General features: G+C 35.4%; 1 protein-coding gene across 3 annotated transcripts in view; it reads left to right on the plus strand.

The window, feature by feature from the left end:
- Positions 1-15,837, plus strand: part of SNX29 (sorting nexin 29) — a 103,175-nt gene that overhangs the window by 11,062 nt on the left and 76,276 nt on the right. For all 3 annotated transcript variants that reach the window (XM_030284399.4, XM_030284400.4, XM_072935774.1), the window contains exons 7-12: positions 471-719; positions 2,728-3,097; positions 3,834-3,952; positions 7,058-7,139; positions 7,632-7,714; positions 14,739-14,802. In XM_030284399.4, coding sequence (XP_030140259.2) covers positions 471-719; positions 2,728-3,097; positions 3,834-3,952; positions 7,058-7,139; positions 7,632-7,714; positions 14,739-14,802 — 967 coding nt within the window. The remainder of the gene's footprint in view (positions 1-470; positions 720-2,727; positions 3,098-3,833; positions 3,953-7,057; positions 7,140-7,631; positions 7,715-14,738; positions 14,803-15,837) is intronic.

Consider the following 15,837-nt stretch of genomic DNA (forward strand, 5'->3'; position numbering starts at 1 on the left):
AGGAATGATAACTAATAATTTACTTCTCTGGAGTTCATCCACAGAAGTGATGTATTATTACCTTTTATAGACCTTTTTTCAGATACCTGGTCACATGCTTCATTCTGCAAGACAAGGTTCTTGGGTATTTTTGCTAATAGAATATAGGGACCAACAAATAGTAAAGTTGCAGTAAAATGGGTTTAAATTAAAGGTTATAAATAAGTGGATTCACAGTACTTTTTGATTCTTTAATGTGCAGCTGAACAGCCATCAAGAAGAATTCAGAACTGATTGCATCATCTTGAATATAATCTAGAAAGGAATGAATGGTATATGAAAGTATAAGAATTCATGCACTGGGAACTGTGGGAGATTTTTGGGAAAAATGTTTTTCATGTCACAGTTTCATTAATCTTAGCTTCTATGTTCTTAATTGCATGTGAAATATATGGTGCATTTCTGGTCTCTTTTTCCCCTTTTATCTGAAGGTCTGAACTCCATTCTTTTTGCTATCAACATTGATAATAAGGACTTAAATGGGCAGAGCAAATGCACACCCACTGTGTCAGATTTGTTAAAGGAATCCACACAAAATGTAACTTCCTTATTGAAGGAGTCCACTCAGGGTGTCAGCAGCCTCCTGCGGGAGATCACTGCCTCATCTGCAGTCTCCATTCTCATAAAACCTGACCAGGACTCTGACCCACTGCCTGTTCTGTCCAGGAATGTAAATGCTGGTAAGCTTTTATGAATATTAGTGCCACTCAGAAACTTAGGAAATATTTAAGTATGTTTAAATAACTTTTTAATTTACTTTTAACATACTATTATAGAGCAGAAGTCTTAAAATTAAGTGCACTGTGCATACAAACCAGTTGAGTGTGTAATTAAAAAGCATGAAATTGGAAATATTGTATGTGAATACTGGATAGTAATGTGTATTTCAGCATTCTTGTATCACTGTGAGAGGGAGGCTAAGCTGTTTTATTGGTAGCGCTTTGCTTGTGACCTGAATTTCGGTTTCTTGTTCATAAAATTATGCTTTGAAGTTTGTGATGTAATGATTTTTCATTTCTAATGTTGTGCCACCTTGCTAGTCAGACATAGAGTGACTTAAATCTTTTGTTAAATATCTGATACAAATATCAGCTTGTAATCTGCTTCAAGTAGTGACTGTGTTTACAGTGTGAATTCATATGCAAACCAGATAATTGCCAAAATGAAAATTTACTCTTGACCTTTTGAGTTTTTGACCTTGATCAAAATACACTCTTCACCTTTTGAGTTCTTAGTATTACAACCAGCTTGTATGATGTTACTAACAAAGACTCAAAGTCTTAATCTCTTATTATTTGAAATCAGTCAAGGAAAATGTGGTTTTCGTTATGTATTTTTTGTTCCAAAATTAACAAAGTAATGTTTTATTATCTTTGTTTCTGGAAGTTGAGCTAAAAGTTCGTTTTGCTTTGTAAAAATACAAAACAGCAGGAAGATTTATGTGCTTTTCAATTAAGAGACAAGGTTTGAGTTTAGGCAATAAATTGTTTTGGTTATGAGAAAAAAGCAGAAACCCCACATAAGAATCTGGTAGGAACAGAAGTTGAGATAAAATACATTTTTTTATTGGCATTTAAAATAGACTTTGTCTTAAAACACAGTTTTTAGAACAAACTTGTGGTAAAGCTTTTGTTGTATAGACTTAAATGAGATTAAAATCGTAGGGATAACTTTGTTAGTATAGAATAGCCTTGCAAGAAGAAAGAATTTAGTAATTGACCATATGGTGCATATGACTCCAGAACATGATGTACCTGATGTGCACAGCACATGTGTATACAGAACATGAAAGGTACACCTTCCAATAAAATATCACTTTAAAAAAATTGAGTTTGTTCAAATGCAATTATATGTGGAATATTAGCTCAAGTCAGATGTTTCCATTTAAATCTGTGTTCTCTGTTGTAATTCTATTTGCAACCAGAATGGGTTTTAACATCCTTTTAAAAGTATGTTAGTGTTCTTTGTGGATATGTAACAGCTGGACTTGAATTAAACAAAGCAATTTGGTCCCAGTGTGAGGTGTCTTGGTGAGCAGATTTCTGATATTTCTTGGAGTGCTTCAGCTTTGCATTTAGCTTAACATGCAGATCAGATTCAGTGAGAATAGGTGATGGTGTAAAAATAAGTGCTGTCACTGAATACATCTGGTGTAATCAGAGAGAATTTCAGTGTATTTCTGGAACAAGAGCTAATTAGCTGAAAGCTGATTATTCAATTTTTAGAGTATAGACAAAACTATTTGGTTGGAGGTTGTGGATTTTGTTTGTGTTGCAAGTTTGTTCTTCCCAGTTTTTCCTCTATACTTCATGGTTTCTCTGTTGTGCAGACCTGCTCTGCATTATATACTAGGTGTAATCCATAGGAGGAAGTGAAAGGAAGGCTAACTTATTATTTTAAATTTAATTTAATGGGTTTGTAGAACTTTTTTCCCAGTTTCAATTGAAACATGTTATGAATGCATCTCCGGAATATCTTCTAAAATCTGAATTATGTAAGACACATAAAATAAAGCTGGTAATTAGAGATTTCAAAGCTCATGTGTATGGAAAGATAATGAATGCCAGGTAGATCTGAGTGGTTTTTTTTTACTAGAGTAATTTAGTACATGGGCTCTTTTAAGAAAAAAACAGGTTCATATATTATTTCTCTTTTCTAAACTGTGTAAAAACTTTGTATTACTACCAGATTTGAAATGCAAAAAAGATCGAAAAAAGAAGAAGAGAGTTACTAATATTATCTCATTTGATGAAGAGGAAGATGAGCAAAACTTGGGGGATTGCACAAAGACTCTGATTACAGGAGAAAGTTCAGAGGAGAGTGTAGACAGATCTTCAGTTCTTGCATTGTCTTCATCTGAAAGCACTCTGGGAAAAAATCTGAATGGGAGTGAAAGTAACCATTCGTGGAAGAACAATTCAGTATTCATGAATGGAGAGTATGAATACCATAAACTGGATGTGAAGAGCATTGATGATGAAGATGTAGATGAGGATGAGCTGTATGGAAAATCATTAGGAAATAAAGGCACAGAAGGTGGAACTGAAGCTTCTGAAAAGTAAGTATTGGTGCAGGAGATAGTGGTAAGCTTTCCATGCTTCCCCTCTACTCCTCCTTTTATTTTATGGGTACTGCAAATTCATGTGTTGAACTGAACTATAGATTTTCTCTTTTTTTTTTTCCTCTCTCCCTATTCCTCCTCCCCCACTTTTTTCCCTTTTTTTTAATTCTTTTTTTTTTTCCTTTTTACTGTTCAAACAATGTGCGCCACTGCAGTAATGTTATTTTGCTTCTAAGTTTCACTGAAACCCCAAATTTTGAGATTTCACACTTCTTGTTCTCCTTGAAGTTCTCAACTGTTAAAACTGTGGCATGATATAGCCAGGATATAGTTCTGGCCTACTTGATGTTTCTTTATTCTTAGCATGATAACAATGCTATTTTTGCTTCTCAATAAAAATGTGTGCTTTAAACAGAGTAAACTTGTTACATCAGAGTGTAGACAGTTCAACAAGGCAGGACAAAACTGAGAGAAAGAATAATTTTAGATACTGATATGCTTTCTTTATTTCTGACAGAAATTTGTTGGGAGAAAAAGACAAGCACTGCTTGTCTCATTTTCTTTGGAATGTCTGGTCTTTAATGAATTAATGTATGGCTAACCAAGAAATTGGCAGGTAGATTGAAATAAAGGTTTTTCTTGCAGTGATATCTCTGAAAGAAATACAAGCATTATGAACAGTAATACTGGCTGTATAAATAGATTGGTTTGTTTGTTTGTTTGTTCTAAATAGGCCTCATGAAATAGTCACATGCAATTCTCAGATATGCAGTTGGAGTCCTCTGCAGGTCCTGAATGATGACTCAGATGTTCTGTTTCCTGTCAGTGCTGTTGGCTCTTACTCCCAAACAGGTGGGCATTTGAATTCACAGAATTCCAGCAACCTTTATTCTAGCATGGGACAATGGTAAGAAATCCCAGGAGATATTGCATAACTGGGATAAAAAGTTCAAATTTATTCTAGTTCTGAATCAGAGTTCTCAATTTGAGTAGTTACTTAGTTAAAGGAGAGTTATCAATGTCAAAATAAACCAGAGTTTCATTGGGATTAAGCTGTGGTCTTGTATTTTATTGAAGTTTAGGATAGCAGTATAAAAAGTGTCCATATCCGTTTTCTAGATACCTCTAAGCTGCAAGAGGCTCCAAGTGTGTTTGAGAAGTTGAATTCAAATTAATCTTGAGAGATTAGAGAGCAGCCGGAAGCAGTTCAATTGAAGCTGTTAATTGTTGAAATAAGGATAAGAAGTGATTGACTAGGAAATAGTTGCTCAGAACAGGATATGGGAATGGTAGAATGATTTGGGTTGGAAGGGATCTGCAGAGATCATTTATTCTAAGACTGGCTTTCTGAGCTGTGAGCACCAGTTACCAGCTCACATCTAATTTTTCATGTGCCAGTATCCTCAAATTGTTTTCTGCAGGTTACAAGCTGATAGTGAATTAACAGAGCTGTGCATAAATGAGTGTGTCATTTGTAAATGTAAGCCTCATTGGCTGTGCTGTGGCCTCAGCTGCAGTATTGTATGCAGTGAGGGGCACTTCAAGAATGATGTGCCCCTTGCATCATTTGAAGCAAGCAATAGAAATGAATAAAGGAATGAAAAAGAAGACCTGGTGCTTTTACAGTATCTGTATTAGTACCAAAAACAAACAAAAAGGTCCACCAGCCCTCCCATTCACCCTGCTGGTATTTTTCTAGCTGTTCATAAAGCACTGAACTTTGGGTATACTCATGTCCGTAAGTATTTAAAAAAATTAAAAAGTGGTATTCAAATAATATTTTGTATTTTTTGCATACACATTATACATCCAAGAGTTTAAATGGATTGTTGATTGAAGGCCTGTGAAAAAGTGTAATTCAGTTGTGTAAGTTCAGTGACAAATTGTGAATCATAAGATAATGCTGCACTGCCCTCTACTGTATTTTAAAATATGTACCTTGTAAGAAATGCCAGTGGTTAAAAGAAAAAAAGAAAGGACATTTAAAATTTTTTCTTGTGCTGCCATATTTTTCAATTTACAAAGTGATGGATTTAGAAAACATTGAGTAGTTTGTGGCATTGTGATGTCCTAAATATAAAACAGAAACTGTTGGGGAGTTGAAATCTGGAATACAAGAATCCATTCCTGTCTATAGGGGGTGGTGTGTGGAATGGGAGCTCACAGTTGCTGTCAGTAGATGTCACAAGGCATCAGGAGCATGAGCTGGGGTTTTGTAATCTGAAATCAAAAATCATGAGTGCAAGCCAAGACTTAGTTCTGGAAGCAGATGACCAAAGAGGACATCTGTATATATCTGTATGCATCTTATCCGTAACTGTCCCAGGGGCTTACTCTTACTAAGAAGACACCAAAGCCCCTTGTTTTGTGTTGCTTCATCTCAGAATTGTTTTAAATGCAATGCTCAGCCTCCTGGAGATGATCAACAGGCCCATTCAGATCCCTTCTGGGCGCAGGACAGATATTTTTAGTCTTTGTGGTCTGTCATGGGAGTGAGAGTGATTCAGCACTGGGTTGGTAAGAGAGTCAGTTCATCAGTGCTAGGAAAGCCCCCCAGACCCCACTCTCTGCTCTCCTGCTCCCACCTCTCTGAACAGGAGGAGCTGATGGAGTGTGCAGAGTGCCCATTGCACAGCCCAAGTGCCAGCCAGTCAGGGACAGTCATACACACGGATCCAGGCACCCTCTCCTCAGCCACACTGACAATTTGCTAAGATTGAAAGCTGCCTTAGGCACTTGTTTGCTTGACTTTGGGAGTTGCACTTGTGCTGGATGAATGATGTCAAAAGGATCATGCATTAGCTTATTCTGAGGACAGTCTAGCCCACTAACTGACAAGCTCATTACTATCCTGATATTTTTGTTAAAACATGAGTTTAATGAGCTCTTGTAAAATACACAGTTTAACCCAATATTTTGGTTTATAAGTCTTAATACCAATAAATAACACACACACATATATATTTGAAATAGCATAATCTGTAGTGTTGTATGTTAATATGTGTTTTCAGTATTAATCTGTTGCAGTGCTCTAGGGATGTGTCAGGGCATATCATATCTCCATGTAACTAGAAATGAGAAAGCCTCTGTCAAAATGCAGTTGTTTGGAACAAAAATGGAGTATGTATTTTAGGAACTGAGCTTCAGTAAACTCAACAGCTTCAAAAATAATTTTTCTCCTCCATAGACTTTCTGACATAACTTTATTTCCCATTAACTTATTTTCTAGAATTTCTGCTTTTTAAATCTCTTGCATTTAGGATTGTCTTACAGTATCTTTGTAGCTCTTACACAGTGAGATGCAGACCACATCAATAAAATATGATTTTTGTTTGTTTCCACCTGAGCTTCCTCAATGACAGGCTTAGTGATGTGGATGTTTTGCTGCCGACAGTTGTGGATCTGTGGACAGATGCACATTATTCATGCTTTTTAAACAATATCTCATCTCTCTGATTTCTGATGGTTGGTACAGGGATGTAAGGAGCCAGAGAAAAGCCATGGTGCTCTGTTGGGAATACAGAAAGCTCTCATGTTTTTGCAAGGTTTCACGTGCTGAGGACTAACCGCAAATTCTTCTCCTGCAAGTCACAACCAGATTTGTAGTGAGCATGAGGTGTCATGAGGTGCTTCAATTCCAGGGGCTTGCGCAAAAACTTCAGGAAGAAGTCTCCTCATAGCTTTGTGACTCTGTACATATCAAGTATCATTTAGGAATTGTGCAATACTAATTTCTTTATGATGGCTGTGTTCCTAAGAGCATTTACAATCCAGCTGGCATTCAGGGTCAATTTGCAGAAGCCAACTTTGGAGACAGAATTAAAAGTGTTTAAAAGCTTTAGCAAGTTGAGTGTTTCTGTTTAAAAAGGTAATTACCTAACTTCTGGATTTTTGTTTTTGTTTTATTTTTGAGTAGTGTAACCTAAAGGAAGCTAATGCTTGTGCATTCTACTTTAGATAACTTGGAGAATGGAGAGGGGCATGAGCATGCTGTTCATCCGGTAGAACTGGTTCCAAGGAGATCTGATCTTCCTTACGGGTATGTGCCGAATATGTTTGTCCTAAAAGAAAAAAACCTTCACCCTGTAGTTGCTAACTTATTGTTAACTAATACACTTAGTACTGGAAAACCAACTACTCATCAGGATACTTCTGCATATGTTTGGAAAGACAAATGCAAAAAACCTACAAATGCCTTTTTTGCATAGTTTCATACACTGAACTTTCCTAATTATCTTGAAGTCACTTAGTCATGTCGAATAACTGATTTGGTTTCTTGGTTTTGAAAATAGGTTTTATGTTGTTTTTTATGTTATTTTTTTACTATATTCTCCATGGCCTTTGAATTCAGAATTTTCGTGTGTCTGCTTAAATCAGACTCCTAGGAGATACATTAAAGGATTGTTCAACATATTTTGATTAAATATGGGTGAATAGGATAAGAATTCTAGTTTCTGGAATGCTTTTCTCTTAAGTTTTGAATTCAGGTTTTTGTTTTCATATATTGATTTTACTGTGCTTTTATGACTAGAATGGAAGTCAGTCCTCCAGCTCAAGTGAATACTTTAAGCAGTGTGTTGCCTTCAGCCACTGTGCCAGAATCCATGACAATTAGTAAGTACTTCCTTGATGTATCTAGATTGATGGAAATAACTTTGAAAGTTTTGTAACACTTTCTATTTTTGTTTCAATAAAATCTGCTTAGAGAGTCTTGGAGCACTTAGTTTCTGATGTGCTAGTCATGTTAGTAATAACTGCTTTGAAATGATGTTTGTATTGGCAGGTTATGCTTCATTGCAGCTGATATATCCTTATATTAAATGTGGCTTCAGTAGTTAAATAAAAATAATGATTTGATTAATATAGTGAAATTTCTACAAATTCTGAATGCACTGAGGGTTGGTTCTGATGTAGTCTTGCTTATTTGGCCTGTTTTCATTAATGGCTAGTCAGAAACAAATAAACCTCACTCTTTACGTGGTTTTGGTAAGAAAATCTGCTCCAAACACAAATGTGGACTTTCACAAAAACTTGAGTTAAGATTAAGGGAGAGGACAGTCATGTTTCAGTGGTATTAAGAGCAGAGCTAGACAGGATAAAACAGTCTTTGCTGCAGAGGTAGATTAATAGGAGCACAGGCAGTTGGTTTATCACATATTTGATCTTTTTTCTTTGTGTACACTTGTAGAACAAAGACTTAGTTCTTAAACTGAATGTCTAAGCTTGTAAGCTAGTATGTATTTATGTTCCTCAGTGTACAGAATGTTCTTTAACTAAATTGGCTTTGTTCCTAAAGCTCTTGGGTGTGTGTTTGTTTCCTCTTATAAATTTCAATATGTACAAGTTTTAAATTATGACATTTGGGAAGTCAGAAGTGATGCAGCCAGGATTCTTTTCTGCAATTGATTCATGCAATCATCAAAATGAATGAAATCTTAAGATATTCTAATCTAATTTTCCAAAGTTATATTCAAATGCTGTATCAACGTGTGTTAAAGGAGATAAAACAAGCAATTTCACTGGGCAGTGTTTCAGGCTCTGGCACTGGTCTCCTGGACTGAGCTTTTCAAAGCTGAAAAATAGTTCTTGCAAAGTACATCATGAAGTGGCAAACTAGTTTGAGACTTCTGGGGGCCATAATTGAAGTGTGTAATTGACTTACTGTTATTAGCTACAGTGGTACTTTGGTCACTAGATATTCTCTGTGAATGTTATTCCTACAACATCCTGTTGTTGTTATTTATATCTCAAGAGAATTACACAGGGCAGTTTTCTGTGCCCCTGCACTCTGTTGGTTCTGCTGTTTGTAGGAGAGTCAGGTACCAGCAGGGGCCGCAGTTGGTCTCCTTCAGTTGCTCAGTTATTTCCCAGTGTAGGTAAGAGCTATAAAATAGAAAGAAAATCTGAAGGTTTTCAGTTCTCAATACTTAGCAATTTGTAAATGAAACGAAAACACAGGATCAACAGAAGCATGCACACTATCATTAGTTTCCCAATTCAGAGGAGGCTTTGGTGAAAGGAAGGGTGGGAAGCATGTCAAACCCATCTATAAAGCCAGTAGAACACCTAGTAAATAATCATAGTTATAATTAAAATTCAGCTGACTATACATTTATAGAATTAGTGATTACCTTTATAATGATGATCCTGGATATGTTGAATAAAAATGCTTTTTTCAAGTTTGCTGTTATTGGTTGTAGATTCTCTACAGGAGGAATTCAGTGCTATGACAAAGTCAGACACTGACACTCTCTCTATTGCAATTAGCAGAAGAATTATTAAATGCAGAGGCTTATAGCTTGGTTGCATAGCAACTGATTCTAACACATCAGGCAAGAAAAATGGAATGCAGTAGTGCAGTGAGAAAAGCTGCAAGGTCTCCAGTGACTGGATTTTTGTGTCTCTTACTTTTGAAGACAAAGCCTGAAATGGATTTTTAAAAAATTATATGATATTCCTGTTTTTGTTCCAACCTATTAGTATAGTACTAAACTTTTCTTACTACTTTTGATATGCAGGCTAGAAAGTTAGGAGAAGCTGTAATTTCAAATTTCTGCCATTTAAAATTATTTTCCTGAATTATGTTCCATGCATTTGTAAGGTATAGGTTAACTTAGCCACAGATATATCTCAAAAAATGCTAATGCCACTGAAGAGAAATCCACAGAGCTTTGCTATTTATGTCAGGCGTAATTTGAAAGCTGGCCCCGCTTTGCAGATTGTTTTGTCATAACCAAGTTTATAAAGAGTTAAGCTGGTCAGAAGTTTTCTATTTATGCATCTACTCTACTATGTAATTTCAGTTTTTAAAAAAGTTGTTCTTTATCTCATTGTACTTGAATCACAAACAACACTGTTTCAAGAGTAGCTATTGGAAGATTGTATTTTCAGCATTGTTTTTCACCAAAACAATCTGTTCTACCAGCACAAGTCTCTCCATTTTGTTTTTGCAGTAGAAAAAAGAATAAGCTGCAAAACCTTCATTTTAGGACACGACTTGTGTTCTTCTTTATGAGGTTCTTTTATTATAGTACTATTTTTAGGAAATAATTGGTAATTTCATTTTTTCACCATAATTTTCTTCAGTTTTTAAAACTGGGCTTCACCACAAAGGTTAGGAAAGGTTGTAACATTGTACATCATTCCATTCTTTTTCATATATTCTTGAGAAATCCCTGAGCTTTTCATGATCACAGAAGAACTTTACTGAGTAATCAAGCCTCCATGTTATATTTTTATCCTGGTTGTGTAAGTGAATAAGGTGTATGTTTTTGTACTTTCTGTGTCCTCTGAATAGCTGCTGACCTGTTCTGTAGCCCAGTTGCCACAGGTCACTGGAAGGTACTAAATTCTTGTGTTTTCTTTGAAAGCACAGCTGTGAAGGGAGGGTGTTTGCATTTCAACAGGGACAGGAAAGCTGCAGTTTACAGACTTGGTTTTCACCTGGACTCTTCTGTGCAGTAGAAGGCCAACACAATTTGTTTCCTACTAAAATTTGCCCTGTGAATAGTGACATGACAGGATAATATTTACAAGGTTTTTGAGCACTAAATTAAGCCTTAAAACTCAGTGTTCATGTAGGCAGCTTAGGGAGCATCAAGCTCTTTATGTCTTTAAAGGTCAGACTTCTGATTTAAGATGTAACTAGTCTGCTGGAAGTCTTATTTGTCTCTGAAAATATCTGTGTAAATTTTCACTCATGAAAATTTAAAAAAAAAAATAATTCTGTAAACTTCTCCCAGCCCACCCTGATACTCTATCTGCAGGAATGCAGAGGAGGCTGCATGACCTTGTGTACTCTGAGGGATGGTTTCACTTACAGCTCATTCTTCACAACAGGTGATTGCAAATCATTCTGCTCCAATCTTTGGCTAAATAGCACAAGAGTTGTGAAACTTATGACTTTTCTGGAGGTTGCTGGAAACTGGCAGGTGTTTCTCAAAGCATTATGTATCTCATGCTCTGTGACCCTATGAAAGCTTTCTAGAAGCTAGATTTTGCATGAAGTATGGAATGGAATTAAAAAATGTTTTAGAGCAAATACTCACTTCATGAGTAATTAGGCACCACAGATTAATTTCAGTAATAAAAGAATATTGCTAGTGTTTGAAAAAGTGAGGTTTAATATGAAAAAATGAATTAGTGCATTCCTTGATTTTTATATTATGTTTTCTTTTTTTGCTGATAAAGAGTGGTTTGGAATTATTCTTTTCTACGTGGGAATTCTTTTTTAAAAAGTTGTTGCAAAACTACCTCTTAGGAAAAACTTCACTAGTTATCATCTTACCTCTGTCTTTATGGAACTCAGGTTATCATTTCACTTTTAGATATGTTGGTGTTGAATGCTGATCCTTAATAACAGCAGTGTATTGCCTTTCATTAATATTATTTTACAAAACATAAATGTCATCAAGCACAAAACAGCTCAGAAATAGGACATAAAGTCTAATATCAAACACTTTTCTGAAGTAGGAATACGTGGCCATCCTCCCACTGTTTTATTAAAACAGAAAAGAAGGAAAAAAAAAAAAAAAAAAAAGAAGGGGGGAGAAAGATTGAGGTTACACAGTTCCAAAGTCAGAAAATGCCAAATTTATGATTGCTGCTACAACCCTGACATTTTTTTAAAATTTATTCGCTTTTCTAACCCACACAATGTATGAGACATAAGACTGCTGGAAAAATTAGGTTATGATCATACACTCATCTTGAGGCAAGTGTAACAGACAAATGCTCATGAACTGGGGATGTTCTGGCAGGTTTGAAGGGAACCTGCTGCAGTGTATGATACTGGATTTCCTTTGTGTTCAGCTGACTGCTCTGACATGCTGCTGAAATTTTTCAGGAAGCGTAAGTGAAAGTAAGAAATTAAAATTTTTGAAAGTTTTAAATATTATACCTGAATTAAATAGGATAGTTTGCTTTTAGTTCTACTCAGTTCCTTACTTCAAAAGATCATGACATAAAGGTTTCTGGATTTTTTTCTTGGTAAATGTTTACTAATTTAATTACATAAATAATGTACTTTTTGGTATTTATTGTGGATAGAGAGGCTAAAGAAGTGTTGACTATAAACTGTTCAATTCTTGTGTTTGTTTTAAGTAATTTATAGAAAATATGATTTCTTAATACTCATCAATTCAAGAAAAACAGCAGAGCTATAGCCATGGAGCAGTCTTGCAGCTCAAGTGGGCATGGGCTGGACCAGCCTTCTTGGAATTCTGGTCTCTTAGCCCGGGCTGGTTGTTTGTGTTGATGCTTTCATCCACACCTCCATTGGTACCTGTAACTGAGCTAAATTAGCAAGAAATACAGACTATAGAATGTGTTTGCATTTGTGGTCCTAAATTAAGCATCGATTTTTGCCCTATAAGTGATAATGAAATTTGGAATTTCTGGCTCTGTTGTTTCTCTATAGTATTGTTAATTCCGTGACTCTCAAAAAAAGAGGCAAATGGAAATAAATAAGCAATTTAAAGTCTTCTATTTCAAGAGACTTTTTTTCTTCCTCTTCTGTGCAAACCATGGTCTGTAGCATGATCTTGCTTTTGTGCTCTGCTTGTGTGTGTGGGAGAGGGGAGTGAGAAAAGATGGGATTTCAGGTCTCAACTCATGCAGAAGATTCTGGGTGGAATAAGGAAAAGAAGATTAAGTTATTATGCAAGTTAAAGTTACAGTTTGAATAGGCTGGTAAAATTGAAATAATGAAGCCAATTTATAATAGCTTAGCTGTATAAATGCTAATAAATCAGTACACACTAAAATGCTGAGTACACACACAGGCAATTGCTGCAGAGTGGGCACCCCGTGCAAGTGCAGAGCCGTGTCTGAGCAGCAACAGCTTTAATTTATTCACATTAGAGATGTAACAGCAACTACTTGTTGATTGTGTACTATCATATTTTAATGGCACACTTAAAATATTTAAAATGCCATTGGCATGATGTGTCCTTGAGGAGGATTCTGAATTCAACATTATGGTTTAAGATTGTTATTTTGTTATGGTGTGTTACTGTACAGAAAGCTTCTTCTTGTGTTGTTTATTTGTATGATGCTCTTAACAGTGGGTTATTCCATTTACCTCATCCACAGAGCAATTGTTTATTTCACAGATAGGCTGATGGATTGTGGTCCCTTGTGCTAGTATTTAATACCCAGAAATTTCACTATTTCACTTTCAGTTTGTCTACAAGATTTGGATTTTTTTTTTCCTTAGGGTTGCGTAAAATATGCTAAGTCACTGTAGAAAAGTGATTATTCTTTGTATGCTGAATTAATGAAGTGCAAACTCCCTCTAATGGCCTACTGAAATGTTTTTTGCTAATGCCATTTAGCTCTTAAAGTATAAGAGTTATGGAATGGGCAGAAGACTGATCATCTACTTTCTCCCTGGCCAAAGACAGAGGAGTGTTTTGGAAAAAAATCTAGCATGAAGAAATTTGGATTGGCTGATTTCAAATGCTATGAGAACTCTGCTGAACCCTGCAGTCCTGCAAGGGTGAGATTTATCTGCACATTACTAAGGCCAGACTGGAGTAATGATGTCTGCAGCACTGACTGTCAGCATTTGGTTGATATAATAAAATCTTTTACATTTTATCCACTACTAGAGTTTGTCAGACCCAGTCTGGCCCATAGGACAATGTTACATTTTTATTAAGTTGGCAAAAACTTCTGTAACTATAGAAGATATTAAGGAAGATATAGGTAATTCTGTGTACTGAATGTAAAGGGGGAAAATGCTGTCCAATGGCTTTGCTTACTTGAAGAAATCAAGTAATACCAATTCTGTTAGTATATTTTCAGTAAAAGCACACAAAATTTACTGGCATCTGCACTGAATACTTGCAGAACAGAGTTGGCTGATTTATTATATATAAAAATTTCACTTATATGTTGGGAGGGATGGTTTAATATAATTGTATCCTTGTAGTGCTTATAAAATTATTGATTAACATATGTGAAATTGTTAATTAAATTGTTGAAGCTGACACTTTTCTGAATGGTATTTGGCTGTTCTGGTATCGTGTTAAATCTAACCCAAGGAAATATTTTAAAATTCTAAAATTCTGTTGGTTGTTTTTTAAAAAAAATGATTCTTGATTTAATGATGGAAAGTATTTTTAAAGTATTTATAAAAAAATAGAAAGGATTTTATAGGAAATAATGAGGTCCAGAAATCTCATTATCTTTAGGGCTGAGCTTGAGAAGCGATGACATGAGGAAGCAATGACATTATCTCTACTCCCATCTCCCTTTAGCATTTATTTCCTGGTACAGGATTTACAGCCAGGAGGAGAAGCAATTTGGAGAAACTGAACAAGTAACAGTGTGTCTCATTAATAGGCATGTGGTGAAAAGGTGCTTTCTGCCCTACATCTGTGAAAACAAAACAGCACTAATTTGATTTGATCAATACTTCTGATGTGATGTTAAATAACAACGCTTTTGAAAGATTGCTCAAATTAGTGATGAGATTAAGAGCATTTTACGTGCTTTGCTGAATAGAAAATGGTGTTGGCATCATCTTAAGTGTGCTTTTGGATTTCAGATCCAGAAGTCATGCATACATTACTTCTGGATCTGAAATGAGCAAAAATGTACACAGACATTAATCCTTTATGTTTCTTCTTCTTAGATGAACTTCGTCAAGCTATCGTGGCCATGATGAATAGAAAGGATGAGCTGGAAGAACAGAATAGGTAGTTTGTGTTTTTTAGTCAGGAGGGACTGTAATTAAAAAAAAAAAGTGTTCTCAAATACAAGCTGTCCTTTCTGCAAAGCCATGCTTAATATTTATGAAAACATTTTGATGTATATATTATTTTTTATGTAAAAGGTTAACTTAATACTTCACTTTTTAAATGTTGATACTGAAGAGTAGTGTTTTGAGGGCAACTTTTTGCTTTCAGTTTGAATCTTTGTATCTGGGGAGCTTCGCAGTTGTAGTTTTTTCAAAACCAAACCTTATAGCCAGGAGATTCTGAAGCTCTGTTAAGATAGCTTTCCAAATGAGCAAAAGTTTCTCCTAATGTAAATATTCAGAAAATTTCTGGTTTTTCCCCTCTGATGAAGAAGTGATGTAGGATGGGTGAAAATATAATGATGAAAGTGACTTTCATTTCTGACTGTCTTGGGGCACAGTAATGTTGTAAATGTAGAAATGATCAGTTGCTTATATAAAATGCCATCAAACGTACTTTGTATTTGTTTAGTTTATTGAAACACATAGTTAGATAAATGAAAATACAAATGTATTCAATGCTTTAGTAGGACTATTTTGGTAATTCATATTTTTCTGTAGGTATTTTGGGATTTTAATGCTGAGCTTACCAACAGAACCCATTTTTCTTTCTCCTGTTCTTCCCACTCCCATAATTGCAAGTTATTGCCTCATTCAGCTTTGTGGGCTTTTTTTGGCAGAAGGACCAGGATGCTTTGGGTTTTACCATTATGCATCATGCTGACCTTTGCTATCTCATCAAGGGTTTTTACACAAAGGTCTCTGGCAGTGCAATTGGCAGAGACAAGAGCCATGCCTGTCTTGCTATAAATATATTACTTATAGATTATTCCCAAGATGTTTGGACTTGCACTGAAGTACTGAAACCAGCCTACCAGCTTTTTAAAAAACCACATTCTTTCTGCATGCTGATACAATAGATCCCATAATAAGTTGTGTTTTGTTGACAGGATAGTAATACAAATTAATACTACCCATTTGCAGCTGCTTTTTC

The sequence above is a fragment of the Taeniopygia guttata genome, chromosome 14 (genome assembly GCF_048771995.1).
Source record: "Taeniopygia guttata chromosome 14, bTaeGut7.mat, whole genome shotgun sequence".
Lineage (NCBI taxonomy): Eukaryota > Metazoa > Chordata > Aves > Passeriformes > Estrildidae > Taeniopygia > Taeniopygia guttata.